General features: G+C 43.8%; 1 protein-coding gene across 3 annotated transcripts in view; it reads left to right on the top strand.

Moving 5' to 3' along the window:
* The window catches only part of GADL1 (glutamate decarboxylase like 1), a 311,010-nt gene that overhangs the window by 162,064 nt on the left and 126,883 nt on the right, over positions 1 to 22,063 (top strand). For 2 of the 3 annotated variants that reach the window (XM_075587016.1, XM_075587017.1), the window contains exons 7-11: positions 4,630 to 4,709; positions 10,716 to 10,770; positions 19,869 to 19,985; positions 21,426 to 21,490; positions 21,650 to 21,731. In XM_075587016.1, the coding sequence (XP_075443131.1) occupies positions 4,630 to 4,709; positions 10,716 to 10,770; positions 19,869 to 19,985; positions 21,426 to 21,490; positions 21,650 to 21,731 (399 nt within the window). The remainder of the gene's footprint in view (positions 1 to 4,629; positions 4,710 to 10,715; positions 10,771 to 19,868; positions 19,986 to 21,425; positions 21,491 to 21,649; positions 21,732 to 22,063) is intronic. The other variant, XM_075587018.1, reaches the window with a different exon arrangement.

Raw genomic sequence — 22,063 nt, 5'->3', positions numbered from 1 at the left:
TCCCAGCACCGACTGACTGTTCTTCCTGAGCGTGCCAAATGTATCTATCTCCTTGCAGGAGGTCTGGCCGCGCGATTGGCTCCCTGATGTCACGTGGTTAGCAGCCCCAGTGGCTGCTGGGTATTGTAGACCTCTTTACCATTGGCGTCACGTGCGCCTGCTCCACTGCGCATGCGCGACTTTGTAATGGTCGCCGCCACTGTTCTGCACATGCGCGAGCATCCGCACATGCGCAAGCATAGCAAACATGGCGGCGCCCTGCAACGGGAGCCGCCGGCCAGTCCATCGCCACCCGCAACAGCCCCAATCGTGGGGGAGGTAAGGGATGGGGAAACGGAGGACCGGGGAGCCAGATGGGCCTGGCTACATATGTAAACTAGTCCCTTGCCTTTGCAATTCATATATTGTTTATTGATATACAGTATTTATTTTTACCTGAACTTATATTTATATATTTGACATTTGATTGCATGGGTATACAGAACAGTTGCCACAGCTGTAAGAAGCACTTTTTATGGGTATTTGTCCCGTTAAAATTAGGTGTACCTCTGGAAGTAGGGGGTCCCCAGACCTGAAATGAAAGCGATTCAGCTCCAGAGATCCCCTGCTTCAATCATATGTTATTAAAATTAAAACACACTTTTATTACCGTAGTGGCTAATCGCTAAAGTAATGAAGGTGTTAAATAGCGTCACCCAGTTTGTTGGTGGTAGAGGGAATGGGTGAAGCTTGTAGTTGCCCTAGTGTGCATGGTTAGACCTACCAGGAGGGTTGAAGGAGGAGTTAACTCCTTCATTACCTTAGCGGTTATGACCGCTACGGTAATGAAGGGGTTAACCCTTCCTGCGAGGCCTACCACCCAGCCTGGGGCTCCTACAAGCTTCACCCACCTCTACCACTAACAAAGCATTTCCTGATATTAAACCCCTTCAATACATTAGCGGTTAGCCACGAAGGTAATAAAGCTGGGCTGTAATTTTATTTTTATTACCTAGAATTGAAGCCGGGAGTCCCCAAAGCTGAAATTAATGTGGGTCAGCTCCGGAGACCCCTGATTCAATCCTATTTAGTAAAAATAAAATTCTGCTGTATGGAAAGTGTGATTCCTATCTCACCACCCTTTACGTAGCGAGAAAAAAATGCGAGTGTTTAACCCGTGATTTGCGTATCGGAGCTTTGGGAATAGCAGTTGCTGGCAAAAAAATTAGAGCTACCACACGCCTTGTGATAACGCTCATTAAAATAATGTTTTCAAACGATTCTGCGATGTTAACGAAGCGTTGTGAATAGCTACACATACAAAATCGCTTGAAAAGTGCAATTACGTGTGAAGTCACTTATCAAAATGTAGTGAATAGGCCCAAATGGCTAATATATATATATATAAATTCTAAAAAAAATATTTTCGATGTGCCTACTATCAAGCTTTTGTTATTTTTTTGTCTATTAAAAATAGTGGTGTTTGCAAGTTTCTTCGCCTTACTCAAAAGGATTATATCCTTATTCAGACATGTTGAAAAGCAATAGTTTATGGTGTTTCTCCCAATGCTTTTAATAATTTTGGTTTCAATTACAGTATTTGAAATCAATTGCAATCTTCTTGGGTTTGACATGAAAAGAAATTGGCAATGCATCATTAAATACTCCACAGTCTACATTAAATGAGGGAGCCTTTACTATAATGAATACTAACTTGTTCATTCAAACCACTGGTATAAGGAATCGGGGAACAGGTTCCTTGCGGCGTGTTCCCTCCTTACCTCCTGAAAGTACCGCAGCTGCCGCTGCCTCCGCTACCCTCTCTGCCCGTGCCCGCACCCCGCTCCAGTTACGGAGGGCGTGCGTACCCGCTCCTCTTCTGCTGCTGCCATGGAGCTTGACTCCACCTCCTCTGACGCGTCGCGCCTCCTAGCGCGCGGACCGCACGCGTAACATCGTGTACGATCCCCAGCTGCGTGTCAAGCACTAATTTTCCCTTGTCTCCTTTGAGCCTATTCCGGTCTCCGCTGGGGCCGAACCTCCGCTCCGCCCCCACTGCTATTGTTTTCCTGTTCCTTTATATTTCCTGTTCCTGCACTCAGTCAGTGCTCAACATAACCTCTTGTAGCCTAGCGCTGTCCAGTGTCTTGTGCTTTGCAGTTACTGCTTTGTTATCGACCGGCCTATTTGTGAACCATCTCTAGATCTTGGTAGAAAGGTGGGATGGAATCCCAAAAGCGGCGCTCCTGCGAATGAGATACACCAATAATAAGTATATGTTGATAAACAGGATATGGTGAATAATGTAACAGTTATAGTGGTATTGGACCCAGTGCAAACGCAGGAGTGTATACTCAGAAATAATGTCTTATGGTGAGGGACTGTTTAATGCCTATTGGCACCTCACAAGACCATTGTAACTCTTACCTGCTGCACTGTACAGGTCTGGAAATCCCCTTGAATCCAATGATGGGGAAACTGTAATACTCACTAACATAATCTTCACTCCATCGGTGCGTGCATCACGCAGGAAAGGTATATAGAAGCTTGAAATCCAGAGATTTGCAGCGGAGCACAGCTGAGGAATGGGGCCAGCTCCAGCAGTTGGAGGGTTAAAAGTAAGTATTTATTGAAACATGGTATACACGGAGGGGAGACAAAAACACACTCTGACGCATTTCAGGCTATGCAGCCCTTTTTCAAAGAGTAATCTTTGAAAAAGGGCTGCATAGCCTGAAACGCGTCAGAGTGTGTTTTTGTCTCCCCTCCGTGTATACCATGTTTCAATAAATACTTACTTTTAACCCTCCAACTGCTGGAGCTGGCCCCATTCCTCAGCTGTGCTCCGCTGCAAATCTCTGGATTTCAAGCATCTCTAGATCTTGACCACGGCATACCCTCGACTACGTGTACCTCTCTAACCCCTGAACTTGGCTCCACGGATACCGACTACGCAGCTCTCTCTAATCCCAGACCTCGATTTACTACATGCGGTTTTACGATCCCACTGTCATTACATCCATTACGCATGTGCAGTGAGATCTCCTCACTATAACATCCATCACGCCAGGATACTGTATGCTCAGCCCATTCAGAGCTACTTACCATCGGGCTATCTGGTCATTAGGTATCCTACCTGAACACAGGGCACTTCATATGTGATTATACCCACTGGACAGCCCAGATTGCAACTGGTATACACTTTAGCCAGGATACAGTGATCAGCTGTTAGCAGTGATATTTCATACTCTGGTAGCTCTTACTTGAGCTTCACGTGTGCACACACCATTTGTTTAGCATTGCTCACCACTGGTTCTGCCTAGGGAAACCGAGTAGTACCATAGACTTATCCAAGTCTATTTTTATTTGCGTTATACACACCACACATTATTTTTAATCAAGATATTTAATAAAATCTTTTTTATTTTTATGTATATACAGTTCACCACTGACCATATTATACTATAAGGGTTTGCTGTGCGCTATTTACAAGGGACCTTTTGGTGCCTTCTTTAGGTACATCTCTCTATCTTCAAGTTACTGGGGGACAAAGGTTTTCTGGCACTCCTAGCCCATTCCTACAAAAACACAAAGAAATGTGGCACTTTCTGATTAGTAGCCTTTAGAATGCGTCAGTAGATAAGACTGAAAACTGCTCATTACTCTGCTCAGTAGTACCCTGGTACACAACTTTCTGTGGAGGGAGCTCCAGCGTTGCTCTTATGTAGGGCACATTGGTGACATCATAATGCCTTTATGTCTACAGATGCCTTGGATGTTCATGTGGTTCCTATGGTATCCCATGCATGGTAGTGGACTGTGTGTAAACAGGAAGGGGGGGGGGAGTACTATGTGCAGGCTTTGTCTATGCAGTGTAAGTTACATGTGAGTGCATATCTCTCTACTACTGCTGTATGAGCTCCGTTTTTTGAACTTGCTTCACCATTGTGTTTCAGTTTTCTTCTTTATTTGTTTAATTTTATTGAAGTGCGCTGATTTATTCTGGACATTACTTCATTGGAACTGGGAACAGTTCTTTTTCATGCAGCACTCACTTATTTCGTTTAGACCATCACATTTGTGGATAGCGCTTCCTTATTATATGTAAATCTTAGAAAAGGAAGGCAAAAATGGTGCATGTGTTTTATGAATACATGTGTTTTATGTGTACTTTTAATTATAATGGATTAGCAGTTGGTTGTTGTATGTTTTTGCCCTGCAACTCATTATCTATCGTTATTATTTACTAGTCCTTTTTATTTCTCTTCATTAATTGCAATTTGTTGTTTTGTTTTTACGAAATAATAATAATAAATAATTGCATGTTCTTGTATAGCGCTGCTAGTTTTACATAGCGCTTAATAGAGACATTTTGCAGGCACAGTTCCCTGCCCCGTGGAGCTTACAATCTATATTTTTTGTGCCTGAGACACAGGGGGATAAAGGGACTTGCCCAAGGTCACAAGGAGTCGACACTGGGAATTGAACCAGGCTCCCCTGCCAGTCAGTGTCTTTTCTCACTGAGCCGCTTCTTCTCTCGAAAGATGTTGTGCATTGCACTAGTTTTTCTTGCATACAGTAAATACTGTAACAAATAGTTTTTGTGTTTGTTAGCACAACTGCTCTATGTATTTATTGTGTTTTCAATAGTGCCACTACTCCATGAAAAAGGCAGCTGCTTTCCTTGGCATTGGCACACAGAATGTGTATTTTGTTAAGGCTGATGATCGGTAAGTGAATATGCATGTTTTATTTTTGTTTTTTGTTTTTTTAAACCTCTTTTCAATTACAAGTGTCATTTACGTGCCTTATAAAAAATGTCAGGGCTGCAAGTAGATTCCTGACAGGTAATTACCATAGAAAGAATGACATGTACTTTCCTTCTTCAATTATCATTCCCACTGTGCCATAAATCATTTGTGAAATATATTGGAAAGCTGCTTTGAATATAGTTTGGCAGCTAACATGGCTGCTTTACAAAACAACCATTTCATTTTTCAGACTTATTGAGCGGTCTTTTCTTTCTTAAACCTGTAAATAGCAGAGGATAAGGTGCATCAAAAAATAATCACGATTCAAACTATTTGACCATTCCAGATTACTGTGCCTTCTTACTTAGCCTGATTCCTAAAATTAAATTGAACTAATGTTACACATAGGAAAAGCTTGATAAATCATTGTTAAGGGCCATTAGCTGGAATTAAAAAAATTAAAATAAATACATATATATATATATATATATATATATATATATATAACGGGTTTACTGGACTGGCCTGACCCACCTAATCTCATATTGGCCCCTGTGGTCTAACCAGTCCCCATTACAGTGTGATGTCTGGTGGTGCACCTGTTGGCAACAGGACTCCTGAGTCTCTCGCATGATGTTGTGTTGGGGATTGCCAACCCAGACAGGCAGCTGAGGTAGTGTGCTTGAGTCCTACCTAGATCCAGTGCAGCGCCTCCACCTCATCAGGATCCCAGCTTGAGCTTGTGGATGGTCCTGGTGAGGAACTCCTCCGTGGTGCTTCTCTCCGTGCAATTACTCCACACTTACACATGAGAGTATTTTTCAACAGGGTCATCTTTATTAGTACGGTGGGCCAGCTGCCCTCCACAATGGGTGAATTTAGCCCTCCATTGTTCACCGTACTTCCCTTTGAAAGGTATAGTCCTCCTAATGTAGGGATTCCCTATCCCCGCAGGGATATCTCCCCTGTGACCAGGTCCCTGGTCACAGTTCCATACACTGTAATTCCAACAACTTCTTAACTCCTCTATATCTCAGCAAAAACACACTCTCCCTCTTTCTAACTTTTGATCAGTGCTGTGCCTTATGTATCCTCTGGGGGCTGACACAACTCTGACATCACTAACCATGGAGTCAGGGCCCGTGACCACTCCCATCCATACATAGGGCACCTCACCAGGGTGTGAGGGCAAACCTCCATGATTACTGCTGGCATGCCCATAACTTACCGGGCCTTACTGTCAGCAGGAGAGATGACTGCAACCATTTTACAGCATGGCTACATTCTCCCCCTGGTGAATCCCACCGACCCCGGCTGGGACCTAAATTTGAAATACCTTTCCCCAGGAAGCACTGTAAAATGGAACATACACATTATTAGCATAACGTCAGATTTATGAAACAACCAATCACATTGCGCCAAGCACGCCCTGACCAGCAGCCACGAACTCGCGCAATGCTACCCAGTACCTCCTAATAATAGTGCCGGGGATCGGGTTTCTTAACCTCCTGACCCCCCATGTCCAGTACAGTCACGCTGTAACTGCGCGGCAAACCCCTTTCAGGCCGGTACATCACCTTGTGCTTATAAACACTCCGCCCGATGCTCCATACCCTTATGAGGTGTTCTATCCGTTCCTCCACCTTACTACCAGTAATGACACCCTCCTTGTTGACTATGTACTCCTCTATGGTCTCCCTTAGCCATTGGTCCCTGTTATCCTCAATCTCCTGCATGAGGGGTTCTGGGACGTACGGGTACTCCAAACCATGGGAGTACTTGTATTTTGCTGTAATGGCCCTTTCAGCCCTACTACACCTTGTTAAATTGGCGTTCCCTGCTCTCCCTGGTAATACCCAGGACAAGGGCTCATCTGGGTCCACAGGGTCTGATAATATATCAGGACCCATTGGTTCGATCTCGTTCCGGCCTATCAGGAACCACCTAAACTGTAACTCCTTCTTCCTCTCGGCGGGCGTGAACTCCCCCTTAGCCCACCAGTAATCCACCACATCGTCTTTTTCTAATAGGAACCGCATGCGGTCCATCCACCCCACATATCCCTCAAATAAGGGCGCCCACCAACCGGTCTCCCTAGGCCTCTCGGGCCCAGACTCTAGAGAGTCTCCCTCATCAGTCCCCCCCCAAGAGCATACCCCAGAGGTCCCCGCGGAACGGGGTCTGGGCCACCTTTCGTGTTTTGGTGCCTCCTCTGATTGTACATCAGCCTCTTCAGGCACCCATCGAGATTTTGACACTTGTCCCAATTGTCCTCCACCCCTTGAACCACCCTCAGAGGCAAAGCTGCCTAGTCTCTCCCCAGTCCGGTTCTCACCAACCCCCAGGGACCCTTCCGACACCCCCAAGCTGGACGAGGATCCCCGGGAACAGGTGACTGGGGCTGGGGCATTATCTAGGGTGTGGGGTTGGGCATAGGGGTATGCGGTTGGCAGCCGCGGGGTTCCGACCCGCTCTCCGTTATCGGACTGTCCCGTACCACTGAGCGGTGATACCGCCGGCTGCGTCTCACCCTTCTCGGTTCGTCGCTTGCTCCTGGTCTTTTTAGTCGATCGGGAACCACTGCCCGATCGCTGATGCGTTGGTGTTCTCCTTCTGGTTGCTCCGCTGTCTCCGCCGGAAGCGACGTCATCACCGGACGCGGAGGTGCCGCCATCTTGGGATGGACCCCCATGCGGGATCTCTTCCTCCACAATGATATCCGGACGTCCGCCTGCGCCCACATGCGCCGTCCTGGCCTGGCACGGCCCTTCCTCCTCTAGCGGCGGCACCGGAGCCTGGCAAGAACAGGGACTATTCTTACCAGTCCGCAGGGTGGGTGTGGATCGCCTGTTGCCACTGGACCCGCCGGTCCCGGGAACAGCTGGGCTCCACCTCTCCGGTCTCCGCTCCACCGGCGACACTCGACTCCTCCCGCTGTCACTCCCGGTAAGTGGTTTTTTTTACCCCATTTCCTCCGCAGGACACCGCCACCGGCCAGACCAGGGTACTGGTTTGTTCTTTGGGTCCCTCGTCCGAGGAATCCACGTTAAGGGTACTTGGGGTCGCCGATCGTGGCGACCGCCTTCTCTTCTCCCGGTCAGTTGCCTGACCGATCGCTCCATGCTCGTCAGACCCAGCCGTATTAACCGGATCCGATCCCCATTCTCCGGGATCTGCACCCTTGGTCCATAGTGCACCGGGGGACTCGGCGGACAGCCTAGCCGTATCCCCCGTTGGGTCAATTGGTTGAATTGGTACGAAGGTGGGCATAGGCCACAGGTACTGCGTGCCACACTGTGGACAGCGCGTCGCTGTACCCATAGTACCGCCGGGCAGTCTGCATTGCAGGCAGAGGCCCACTACTGTCTCCGCGCCCGCTACGCATATCACCAGTACCCCCCCTGGTACTGCATAGGGCTGGGTAGACACCATCTTGTTCACGTCTGGGGAGCAGGCCATTGTCTTGGTGGGAGCAACTTTCAACACTGGTCTGTTCTGGAAGCTGGTTCCGCGTGAGTGATCAACAGGGGTTGGATTGTCAGACACTCCTTGGTTCAGCTCCTCCCTTGTCTGACACAGTTGGAATCTGCCCCCAGTAGTAGCGATTATGGGCGGGTCCCACAATGGAATAGGATGTCCTTTAATTGAGGCCGCACCTCTTTCAGTCCTAGTGGGCGCGGTCACTGCTTTCGTGCCCTTATCCCCTGCCTTTGGCGCCAATCCCAGCCGATTTCTTGCAGCTGCCTTGCGGGCGAAATACCCCTCCTTTCCGTACAAAACTCCAGCTGCAGGGACTACTTTTGTTAGCAGCGCTGTCGCCTCACCAGCGCTTCGCTCCGCGGGATTCATACCCACAGGGCATAGTTGGAAACCACTCCCCATGGTTGAGATTAGGGGAGGGTCCCACAGAGTAATCGGTTGACTCAGCACTGGGGCTGAGGGAGTCACTGTCCATGAAGGCGCGGCCGCAGCTTTCGCGCCATACCCCCCATGCGGGCGGGGCTCTCCTGTTGGTGCCGCTCCTGGCCAATTCCTTGCAATCTTTGCATCTGCAGGATTGTCTGCAATCGGCCCACGCGGTCTCCCAGGGAAGCGGGAGCCGCCATTTTGGGTCGCACTGTCAGTCTGGTCAATGAATGAGGTAGCGTTCATATGTTTGTATGCCGACTGACAGTCACTCTCACTGTGTTCTCCTCCTGTTATAACAATGTCCTCAACACAGTCCTCCAGGGCAGCGCCTCGGTGTCCCAGACAGGACCAAAACGGGGCGGCCACCGCTCTCACTCCACTCCATAGCAGGCTCGTGACAGACATATCGGTAACAGCTTGCTTTTCAGCGGGGCGCACGCCAGGTGTGCTCTCCCCATTAGCCTCCGGTCGCCAATTTGGACTATCCGCACCGCGTGGATCCTCCATTCTTGCGGTCGCCATTTTCTCGCTGTACTTAATAGTATTGTACATGGGGCTCCTCTCTGCAGGGCAGCCACCACACCGGCACAATAAAGATTTCCCTGATGCACCACCATGTGTACCTAATGTAGGCTGGACTCGTGTATGCACTACCTCAGGCTAGGCTCACTCTCTCAGTGTCTGCTGTATCTCCTTCCTCCCAGTCTGTGCTCCCTACGGTAAGTGGTCTGGAATGGGCTAGAGTACTCTGGGGCTTCCATGCAGTACTTGGGCGTCTACCTATCTTGGTTAGCCTAGCGCAGACCCTCTCCAGGATTCCTGACCACGTTAACAGGCTATCCCTTTAGGCATCCTACCAACTAGCACTACCTCAAGTTGACTAGGACAGCTATAGCCCGGCTCCAAACCCCCAACTCCTTTCAGGCCCCTAGGTCGTCCCTGCGAACTGACAAACTCCATCAGCCCCCTGACTACCCCTAGGTCCGTCCCAACGCAGCACAAAGTGGCAGCAGACACTCTCCCTGTTTCCAAGTGACCTAGCAAAAGCCTGTCCTGTTGACAGGTCTATCTCAGCAGCGCCTCCAAATGTAACGGGTTTTCTGGACTGGCCTGACCCACCCAATCTCATATTGGCCCCTGTGGTCTAACCAGTCCCCATTACAGTGTGATGTCTGGTGGTGCACCTGTTGGCAACAGGACTCCTGAGTCTCCCGCATGATGTTGTGTTGGGGATTGCCAACCCAGACAGGCAGCTGAGGTAGTGTGCTTGAGTCCTACCTAGATCCAGTGCAGCGCCTCCACCTCATCAGGATCCCAGCTTGAGCTTGTGGATGGTCCTGGTGAGGAACTCCTCCGTGGTGCTTCTCTCCGTGCAATTACTCCACACTTACACACGAGAGTATTTTTCAACAGGGTCATCTTTATTAGTACGGTGGGCCAGCTGCCCTCCACAATGGGTGAATTTAGCCCTCCATTGTTCACCGTACTTCCCTTTGAAAGGTATAGTCCTCCTAATGTAGGGATTCCCTATCCCCGCAGGGATATCTCCCCTGTGAACAGGTCCCTGGTCACAGTTCCATACACTGTCCTTCCAACAACTTCTTAACTCCTCTATATCTCAGCAAAAACACACTCTCCCTCTTTCTAACTTTTGATCAGTGCTGTGCCTTATGTATCCTCTGGGGGCTGACACAACTCTGACATCACTAACCGTGGCGTCAGAGCCCGTGACCACTCCCATCCATACATAGGGCACCTCACCAGGGTGTGAGGGCAAACCTGCATGATTACTGCTGGCATGCCCATAACTTACCAGGCCTTACTGTCAGCAGGAGAGATGACTGCAGCCATTTTACAGCATGGCTACATATATATAAATATATACATAAAAACATACAGTTACACAAAATAAGAAACAATAATGAGAACTTCCACGGATACAATAATAGGAAATTTACATGAAATCAGGAATATTAAAAAGGCAGTAACTAAGTTGCATAAATACTTTCTTTTTGCTTGATACAGTCATTTAATTATAACAAATAAATTGCTTAATGTATGCTGTTTGTAATCCAGAGGTAAGATGATACCCGACGAATTGGAGAAGCAGGTGCAACGAGCAAAGGAAGAGGTGAGTGAGCAGTAAGCAAAAGAGGTTATAACGACCACCTAGGAACTAAAAGCAACATACTGTAGTGCTGTAGTTTTAGGCCTACATCCACAAAAGTCCATTAAGTCAATTAGCGTGATGTTAGCCTAAGCATCACATAGAGATTGACAGAGATTGATTTATATACAATATCTTTAAGTGATGTTCACCTATGCTAACGAGATATACAATGGCCATTGTTTTTGCATATAATTGGCTGTGTGAATATGTGTTAGCCTTGGGAAAAATAACAGTTGTTACTGCTTTAGGTAACATCACATTGTGAGCCCTGAGGTAACAGAGCTTTGTGAATCTGTCCCTTGGTGCTTTACAAGACTTAGGCTATAAGGAAACAAACAGAATGTTGCTTTTAAATTGTTACCTATGGTATAGAAAAAAGAAAATGGTAACACCCGGAGGCACCTAAAAGAGAAAAGTGTGTTCTGTGTAGCACTATTCTATTAATATATAAATATATTAAATAATGTGAATAAATAAATATTGAATAATTAGAGCTACCAACTAAAACACTAACTACCCAAAGCTAATGAAAGAACTACAGAAAAAACAAAAATAGGCGCTCCAATCTCTACGAATAAGTGAATATAAACAACAATAAAAGTATCAAATGTAAATAAAAATATACAGTGAAATACAACCATGTGCTTGTGATAATATGCCGAAAAATAGTCCCCAAAATGTTCCAAGGTAGGAGTAAGGATCCAGTCATGGCTCAGCACATGAAAAGAAATAAACAAAACGACATAGTGTAATATTGTTATAGAAAATAACCTCAATAGTTATCAAAATAAAAAACTAACAAAAACTAATAAAGTGATTGAGCAAGAACAAAGGATTACTAAAATAACAGAATTATTTATTAAAAAAACAACAAAAAATCTAAGGACAATAAAAATAAAGGACAATAAAAATAAAAAACTAAGACATCCACTTGTCCAGCTTCCGGGTTCTATAGGAATCCTATTTACAAACTGCAAGTAGGTCATGCGCATGTAGATGTGGTCTGGATGGCTACTCCTCCGCTTTCAGTGTGCTGTAGGGACGCCCTCTCCTTATCCTACCCAGACCCGCTGGGTGTTCAGAAGGGACCTCCATCTGCTGGGAAGTAATTCTTTGAGCCTCCTGACCTCTCCTGTTCGAGGTTCCGATTCTGCTGCCAGCCCAACCGCTCCGTTGTCCTTTCTCGCGAGATTACGCCGCCGGGGGGAGCTGCTACAAGTGTATTAGATGCAGCTCGGAACCTCGATTGAAGGTGAATGGAGCGCTAGAACGCCGTGGCGCAGTTTGTAACCCGGAAGCAGGACAAGTGGATGTCTTAGTTTTTTATTTTTATTGTCCTTTATTTTTATTGTCCTTAGATTTTTTGTTGTTTTTTAATAAATAATTCTGTTATTTTAGTAAGATAATAAATGTGTATCGAGAGTGATACACCAAAGAATCCCCTTTAGATAGGCGCACTGCAGACCTGAAAATAAAGACGGTCAGGGGTAGGATGTAGTGTGTATAAATAAAAAACTTTATTAAATATTTGTGTATAAATAAAAACTTTATTGAATATTAGTGTAATAATGTACACAAAACAGTATATAGTGCTGTACTATACACTGACTAATAATAGACTGCTGTAGGTCTATGTCAACCTCCGTCAAGCGTCTCACTGTGCTCCCATTAGTTCTGTCTCCCTTGAAGTGTGAAAATCTAGGCAGATGCTCTAAATGTCAATAATCTAGATGGGTTATTGTAACCCTATGACATATTGGTAGGTATAGGCTCTACCGAGACTAACAGAGAAGTTCACGCAGCACATCAACGTAATGTGCACACTGCGCATGCGTCATGTAAGTTAAAACAGTAGAGTCTGTTTATATGCGAGTTGCGCATGCGCCGGGGCAGTGCGTGAAGTAAATGTTTGGACGGCCCGTATAAGGTTGGTAACGGGTAAAGGGAGTACTGGGTGTCGAGGAAATGTTCAATAGTGATTACACATAGTGACACACAGAGCGTAGTGCCTATGGATCACTATAGATCGTAGTTTGATATGAACCCAGTATATATGCGTATTCTTTGTACATTGGTGCGTTCATGTGTCAAAGTTTGTGCTGTATCTGGTATAGTGTGCGTCTCAAACGGGCGTAGGTACGAGGATGCTGTGCACCTTTAGTAGCAGGAGTAGTGAAAAATAGTAAACGCAGGTCTGGGCTGCTTGGTAATATTTTCAACGGGGTTTTTTGGTGCCCATGTGACCGCAGAGCTGCTCACTCGTAAACTGCTGCAATTGAGAAAAATGGTATAGCACACGAGACCTAGGTAGTCAGAGCAGCCGTGTCTATACAGGGCTGCATCGAAAAAACATGCACGGTAGTATTTAAAGCAGGCAGGCTATTTTGATAGTGAATAGCAAGTGCTGCCCTGTAGCAGCACTAACACCTCTTTAAATGGGTGTATCAAATGAAAGTTAGACACAGGTCAGCGCACTAGAGGAGCTAGTAGAGATAGCTGGCGTGGTAAGGTATGAATCATACAGCTAAAGACCCGACATGCTGCATGTTTCGTCACTTCCTGTGACTTCATCCGGGGTGGGCGTTGCTTTGTTCCCGGTCGCTTCTTTATACCCTGTAGTTGCCATAGCGATCATGGGACACCAAATGCTGTAATGTGGTGATGCATGAGTACTGCATCCTAAACTGACCTAAGTTATTGTATGTAATACAAGTAAGAATTAACTTTGCTGGATTTCAAAAAATTGGGTTGGTGGTGACAACACTAAAATGAGTTGAAATGTGACTGTGATCTGACATAGGTTCATAGGAAAGAGTTAAAGACAAAACCTTCGTTTAAGCCAGATGGATAGTGGGTATTGAGCAGATAAATCCACCTGGCCTCCCGTTGCAGGAGTTTCTTATCCCAATTCCCCCTGCGAATGCTGGGGGGAACATGGTCTATGCCTTGAAAGTTAAGCGTATCAAGTTTCCCTGCATGGTGGTCCCTAACATGACGGGAGACCGGGGTGTCCAAAGCATTCCTGATAGATCCTATATGTTCCAGGATGCGTCTCCGGAGTTCTCGCTTTGTCTTGCCAACATACTTTTTTCCACATAGACAAGTTATCAAATAGATAATTCCACTGCTCTTGCAGTTGATAAACTGTTTTATGGTGTATGTTTTATTGTTGTCAGTATTTGTAAAGGTCTTGCTTTCCTTAACATAGCCACAAGCTTTGCAGTGATGGCACTTATATGATCCTTTGACGCTCAACCAAGTTGTACTTTTTCTGTTGTTTCCCAGCGTAAAGTGGCTGTGCACCAACAAATCTTTAATATTTGGTGCCCTTCTCCAGACAATTGATGTTGGCGCAGCTGTCCTGGTGCGGTGTAAATCGGCTTTTAGGTTTCAGTGTTGTGTGGGGTCCATCTCCAGGATCTTTGTCCCCATCTTCCAGGAGGTTGATCAAGTTGACTAGATGTTCTTTATCTTGGGTTTGCAGAAATTCTTCATATAGATTAGGTATCGCATTTCTTCCTCGTCTCTTGAAGAATTTGTGCAGGAGCATTTTGCGTGCGAAGAGGTTTATATCTTTAATGGTCTCAAAAAGGTCAAATTTATTGGAGGGAACGTAGGATAAACCTTTTTCTAGGAGGCTGAGTTGAGCCTCCGTAAGGCTGGTGGGAGGCCATCAGTGTCTTTTCAGAAGGAATGTCTATGTACACAGAACACATAGATTTGTGGCTACGCTACATAGACGATATCCTACTACTTTGGAAGGGCACAAGGAATGATTTGGAAATCTTTCTGAAAATACTTAACCTCAACGAACACAACCTTAAGTTGACATCGGAAAGTAGCCCTAACAGCATTACCTTTTTGGACTTAACCATCCTCATTGATAGTGATTCTTAAGTCCAAAAAGGTAATGCTGTTAGGGCTACTTTCCGATGTCAACTTAAGGTTGTGTTCGTTGAGGTTAAGTATTTTCAGAAAGATTTCCAAATCATTCCTTGTGCCCTTCCAAAGTAGTAGGATATCGTCTATGTAGCGTAGCCACAAATCTATGTGTTCTGTGTACATAGACATTCCTTCTGAAAAGACACTGATGGCCTCCCACCAGCCTTACGGAGGCTCAACTCAGCCTCCTAGAAAAAGGTTTATCCTACGTTCCCTCCAATAAATTTGACCTTTTTGAGACCATTAAAGATATAAACCTCTTCGCACGCAAAATGCTCCTGCACAAATTCTTCAAGAGACGAGGAAGAAATGCGATACCTAATCTATATGAAGAATTTCTGCAAACCCAAGATAAAGAACATCTAGTCAACTTGATCAACCTCCTGGAAGATGGGGACAAAGATCCTGGAGATGGACCCCACACAACACTGAAACCTAAAAGCCGATTTACACCGCACCAGGACAGCTGCGCCAACATCAATTGTCTGGAGAAGGGCACCAAATATTAAAGATTTGTTGGTGCACAGCCACTTTACGCTGGGAAACAACAGAAAAAGTACAACTTGGTTGAGCGTCAAAGGATCATATAAGTGCCATCACTGCAAAGCTTGTGGCTATGTTAAGGAAAGCAAGACCTTTACAAATACTGACAACAATAAAACATACACCATAAAACAGTTTATCAACTGCAAGAGCAGTGGAATTATCTATTTGATAACTTGTCTATGTGGAAAAAAGTATGTTGGCAAGACAAAGCGAGAACTCCGGAGACGCATCCTGGAACATATAGGATCTATCAGGAATGCTTTGGACACCCCGGTCTCCCGTCATGTTAGGGACCACCATGCAGGGAAACTTGATACGCTTAACTTTCAAGGCATAGACCATGTTCCCCCCAGCATTCGCAGGGGGAATTGGGATAAGAAACTCCTGCAACGGGAGGCCAGGTGGATTTATCTGCTCAATACCCACTATCCATCTGGCTTAAACGAAGGTTTTGTCTTTAACTCTTTCCTATGAACCTATGTCAGATCACAGTCACATTTCAACTCATTTTAGTGTTGTCACCACCAACCCAATTTTTTGAAATCCAGCAAAGTTAATTCTTACTTGTATTACATACAATAACTTAGGTCAGTTTAGGATGCAGTACTCATGCATCACCACATTACAGCATTTGGTGTCCCATGATCGCTATGGCAACTACAGGGTATAAAGAAGCGACCGGGAACAAAGCAACGCCCACCCCGGATGAAGTCACAGGAAGTGACGAAACATGCAGCATGTCGGGTCTTTAGCTGTATGATTCATACCTTACCACGCCAGCTATCTCTACTAGCTCCTCTAGTGCGCTGACCTGTGTCTAACTTTCATTTGATACACCCATTTAAAGAGGTGTTAGTGCTGCTACAGGGCAGCACTTGCTATTCACTATCAAAATAGCCTGCCTGCTTTAAATACTACCGTGCATGTTTTTTCGATGCAGCCCTGTATAGACACGGCTGCTCTGACTACCTAGGTCTCGTGTGCTATACCATTTTTCTCAATTGCAGCAGTTTACGAGTGAGCAGCTCTGCGGTCACATGGGCACCAAAAAACCCCGTTGAAAATATTACCAAGCAGCCCAGACCTGCGTTTACTATTTTTCACTACTCCTGCTACTAAAGGTGCACAGCATCCTCGTACCTACGCCCGTTTGAGACGCACACTATACCAGATACAGCACAAACTTTGACACATGAACGCACCAATGTACAAAGAATACGCATATATACTGGGTTCATATCAAACTACGATCTATAGTGATCCATAGGCACTACGCTCTGTGTGTCACTATGTGTAATCACTATTGAACATTTCCTCGACACCCAGTACTCCCTTTACCCGTTACCAACCTTATACGGGCCGTCCAAACATTTACTTCACGCACTGCCCCGGCGCATGCGCAACTCGCATATAAACAGACTCTACTGTTTTAACTTACATGACGCATGCGCAGTGTGCACATTACGTTGATGTGCTGCGTGAACTTCTCTGTTAGTCTCGGTAGAGCCTATACCTACCAATATGTCATAGGGTTACAATAACCCATCTAGATTATTGACATTTAGAGCATCTGCCTAGATTTTCACACTTCAAGGGAGACAGAACTAATGGGAGCACAGTGAGACGCTTGACGGAGGTTGACATAGACCTACAGCAGTCTATTATTAGTCAGTGTATAGTACAGCACTATATACTGTTTTGTGTACATTATTACACTAATATTCAATAAAGTTTTTATTTATACACACTACATCCTACCCCTGACCGTCTTTATTTTCAGGTCTGCAGTGCGCCTATCTAAAGGGGATTCTTTGGTGTATCACTCTCGATACACATTTATTATCTATCTAGCCCATCCCCAGGCAGCACGCCTCTACCTTCTAGGGGTCTGAGCGAGGTCCCTTTCTATAGTTCTGTTATTTTAGTAATCCTTAGTGCTTGCTCGATCACTTTATTAGTTTTTGTTAGTTTTTTATTTTGATAACTATTGAGGTAATTTTCTATAACAGTATTACACTATGTTGTTTTGTTTATTTCTTTTCATGTGCTGAGCCACAACTGGATCCTTATTCCACTACCTTGGAACATTCTGGGGACTATTTTTCGGCGTATTATCACAAGCACACGGTTGTATTTCACTGTATATTTTTATTTACATTTGATACTTTTATTGTTGTTTATATTCACTTATTTGTAGAGATAGGAGCGCCTATTTTTGTTTTTTTCTGTTACCCGGTAGCACCTAGTACAGTGAAATTCATCAATGTTGATAAATTATCACAAAATGTGCTTATAAGGTAACATTATCATATATAACGTAAATGTTTTCTTCCTTATGTTATTGCTTCAGTTATCTAAAGCACTTCTGTCTTTGACTGATGATTTATCACATTCTCTTTTACAGAATCTAACGCCATAAAATGAATATTTTTAATTACTGAAAGCATTGCAATTGCAATATCAGTGTTTAAGAAGTTAGGCTAGATAATAGAAATATAGTCTTATAATTAATATAAGGTTGAAAATACTATAGTCAGTAAACCAGTAAGCAGAAGGCCGTGTTGGTCCTTTCTTCCATTTATTTATTTATAAAATGTTTCATCAGCAAGTAATATAATGATAGTTACCTCTCGTTTTCAAGTATGTCCTGGGCACAGAGTTATGATGACAGATACATGGTTACAAATACATGGCTACATTAGGTGAACAGGATTGTACATTATGAAAGACATTGCATGAACTGTTAAAGATAAAATATGTTATAGGTAGTGAAATCACCACAACATTTTATTGGAACAACACATAGTTGATATGTTACACATCCCAGGGTTCTTAATCAGGTGTGGCAGGAATATAGAAACAGACGACATTATATACAGTTTTGTACAGAGATATCTAGTTACAATGGATATGGGGAGGACGTGAGATATGACAATAAGGATGCTGGCAGGCTAGTGTGAAAGTGAACAGAGAAGGCATAAAAGGCTACACTCTATTTTAATGTAATAGGGACCTAGACAATCAAGAGACGCAAGAGAGAGATGTGGAATAGAACAAGACAGTGTACAGTATATGTATACACACTCATAAATATTACAGTATGTACATGTATACATATTCATTGCCGAGGTAAAAGTCATTAACTACATTCTCTGCGTACTGAGGAAATGGTGATTAAATGTTCTTTTTGAGAGGAAAACATATGTATTTAAAAAGGAATTAATTTTGATATGATAAATTCTGAAGATTAGGTGTCTTTAATGAGATTTTCAATTGAAATACCAATAAACTCCAAGTTAGGAGATTTTACCAAAAATGTACTAAATGAGTAATATACATATACATACCAAACAAGAAAGAAACCGCTCAGCAAACTGGTAATAATTGTACCCATCAAAATTACAGAAATACTAATACCATGGACAAATATCCATGGTATCATCTCTAATGGTGCTGTGAGGTTTATAATATGTATGGGGGAAAAAACCTCCAAAGATAAGCACTCGGGGTATACTGTATAAAAAAAAATACAAAAAAGTTTACTAGACAGACTAAATAAAAAGTACTTATAAAAAATTGTGTCCTCTTAATGACAATTGCTGGAAAAGTACTATCCATAAATTAGACTCAACTGATACAGCAATCCAATTTATCATAAAAACAAACAAAGCTCTTGTCTGGATATCCCATCCACCAGTTTCTGCAACTGTGGAATGGAGCACATTTACTCTGTGTGTACTTTTTTGCCTCAATGGGATTGAAGCTGCCCAGTATCCTAGAAGCCCTATACTGTATATCCCATTTAGTACATAGCCCTGTTTTCTTTCACTATATATATATATATATATATATATATATATATATATATATATATATATATATATATATATATATACATATACATATACATATACATATACATATACATATACATATACATATACATATACATATACATATACATATACAAACACACACATATACTGCTGCGGCCAAGTTTATTCGAGCATTTGCCCGTTCTTGGCCGCAGCAGTAGCCTGCCGCGCGCCCGAGAGTGACGGGCGCGCGCCGAAGCAGCGGAAGAGCGCCCTCCGATCGGGGCGCTCTCACTACCGCTGCCGGGTCCGCCGGGTCCCCCAGAACCCCCTGCCGCCGTCCCGCGATCGCGGGGCACCAGAGCTCCCTCGGGGAGCCCTGGACGCGCGTGCAGGGGGCACACGCTCCCGAAGACGCGTGACCGCACGCCGAGGGGCGGCCACTAGCAAGCCGGGAAATCTCCCGGCTTGCGGATCTGGCCGCAGTGCGATAAACTGTGTCGCCACTGTATGCACACATGTCAACATGCACACACACACACACACACACACACACCAGTAAACACAAACCTTTTATACTGGCATTACAGTTTTACTTATATTTTTACCAAAATGTTAGTACTAAAAAAACAGCTTCCATTCAAGAAGAATATACAGTACAAAATCATAATGTATGAAAAAGCATTAGACAAGTGTGTAGCATTCTGAAGATTTCAATTGTTGTGTGACATTTCTCTATATCCATTTGCTTTACAGGGGGCTGCACCTTTTCTTGTCAGTGCCACAGCTGGCACCACTGTATTAGGAGCATTTGATCCTCTCGATGATATTGCTGACATCTGTAAAAAATATAAACTTTGGTTTCATGTGGATGTAAGTACTTCGACAATATTCTGTCCCAAAAGGAAACATAATTGTGATTACAGTACAATCAATTCAACCTCTGGACTCGCTTGAGGTACCACAGACCCAACGTTGCCAGGCAGAGGGATGCATGCTAGCCTAGATGGGATTCAACAAGGGGACAAAAGCTTCAAATCTGCTGTGCTATTATTAACAGTAACACCATCATTTCACAGATGAAAGTGACTCAGGTTTCTTTTCCCACCTCTTCAGAAGATAGTAAATATTCACCACCCAGCAACAGTTTCTCTGGAGCAATGTTGGATCTGTGACAAAGGAAAGATTAGAAATGTGCAAAGGATTACCAAACAGAAAATAACTTCAGACACTAATTAAGGCACCTTATAACTGAGGTTATCAGGGGAGGTGTTAGCAGCTTCTCAAAATTACCCTTCAGTTCAGATTAAAGTCGAAATCCACCCATTTTTGGAGTTTGTTTTCATAATCAAAATTGAAGGGTTCCCCAAAGCTATTCTTAGCTCCTGAGACCGCACGGTTCCCAAGACATTTACCCTTTTATGTACCAGTAAAATTTAAGTTATAATGATTTCCTGAAAAGACCACAAAATCTGGGGAGTCCCTGGAGCTAAAAATATTGTGGTTCATCTCCGAAGGCCCCATCCTCCCGGTTACTATTCAGTAAAAATATATATATATTCTAGTAGGGTTTATTGGCACTATGTTCAATCTCCTCAGTTGTCTCCTTTTTTGTCCTTTTTACTTTGTTTGACATTTCATGACTTTTGAAGAATTGATTTGCCGGGTGATTTTAATATACAAATTTACATTTTCAATAAAAGAAATTTAATGGGTTTTAGAATAGAGATGAGCGAATCTTCAGGCGACATTCAAATTCCCTCTCGCTGAGCAGCACTTAATAAATATGGGCATAAATAGTGAGTGTTTTTGTATAGCTTGAGATTATAGCTATTCAGAACTACAGCTTCTAACACCCAGATCCACAGAGCTCCGTTATTGACTTGACTTCCTCACAAGATGCCTTAGGACCTGGCTTGTCAGGACAGGTCTTTTGGAAATCTTTTAGGTGGGGTATGAGCCTTTTAAATACACTTTGAGTAACCCATTAGCATATCTTCCATGTGTGCCCTTTATGATAACAGTTGTTCTTTAGAAGGGATATATTTAGTATTTGGGTCTCCTTCAAAACCCATATTTCATGGTCTGGAATCTGCAAACAAACTCAGTTTTTGGATTTTTAGTGAAAGAAAAAATACAGTACATGCTTTTTTGTGACCGATACCCCAAAATCCCGAAACTTGCAAATCCCCAACGAATAAAAATTTCTGCAAAATTCTCAACAGCAACAACACAAAACATTTGTTCTATATTTTATTTTGAAAGAAAGAAAATCTATGAAGAAAAACAACATTGTCTTGCTTGTTTTTACAGGCATCTTGGGGAGGCTCAGCTTTAATTTCCCAAAAGTATTGTAAACTTATGCATGGCATCCACAGGTAACTATAAATTATAATAATCACTGGGCCCCAGAAATGTTGCGCTACTGTTTGCGCCTGTGTGTCTGAACGCAACAGCTAGTTAGCGCTTTTTTGGGGGCTGAAAGCCAGTCTCATTTTACATCAATACACTGGTGATGCCTCTCTATTTTTGGCTAGGGCTGATTCAGTAGCATGGAATCCACACAAGATGCTGATGGCTGGTATTCAGTGCTGTGCCCTGCTGGTGAAAGACAATTCTGTGAGTTTCTCTATATGTTCTGTCTGTCTTATTATTTATGTTGCTCTACAAGAATGCAAAAAATGCCTGAAATACAATGAAAACTGAAATTATAAATCCTGTCAAGTCCTCAAAAAATATCAATTGTTAGTAGAAATTTGTAGTAGAAAATGTGCAATAGTTTTTTATGCGTTACCCTATTTAAGAACACTGTATATAGTATAATACTGCACATATATTATGAGTAATATATATTAGTAGAGTACCAATTCCCATAGAACTTCCTCAATTAATCTTTCCAATTCAATCTAAAGTTCCCTTGCAGAATTTGCAGACATTACTTGTTTTAGAAG

Source organism: Ascaphus truei, chromosome 2 (genome assembly GCF_040206685.1).
Source record: "Ascaphus truei isolate aAscTru1 chromosome 2, aAscTru1.hap1, whole genome shotgun sequence".
Taxonomy (NCBI): Eukaryota; Metazoa; Chordata; class Amphibia; order Anura; family Ascaphidae; genus Ascaphus; species Ascaphus truei.
This window is presented reverse-complemented; position numbering and strand designations above follow the sequence as displayed.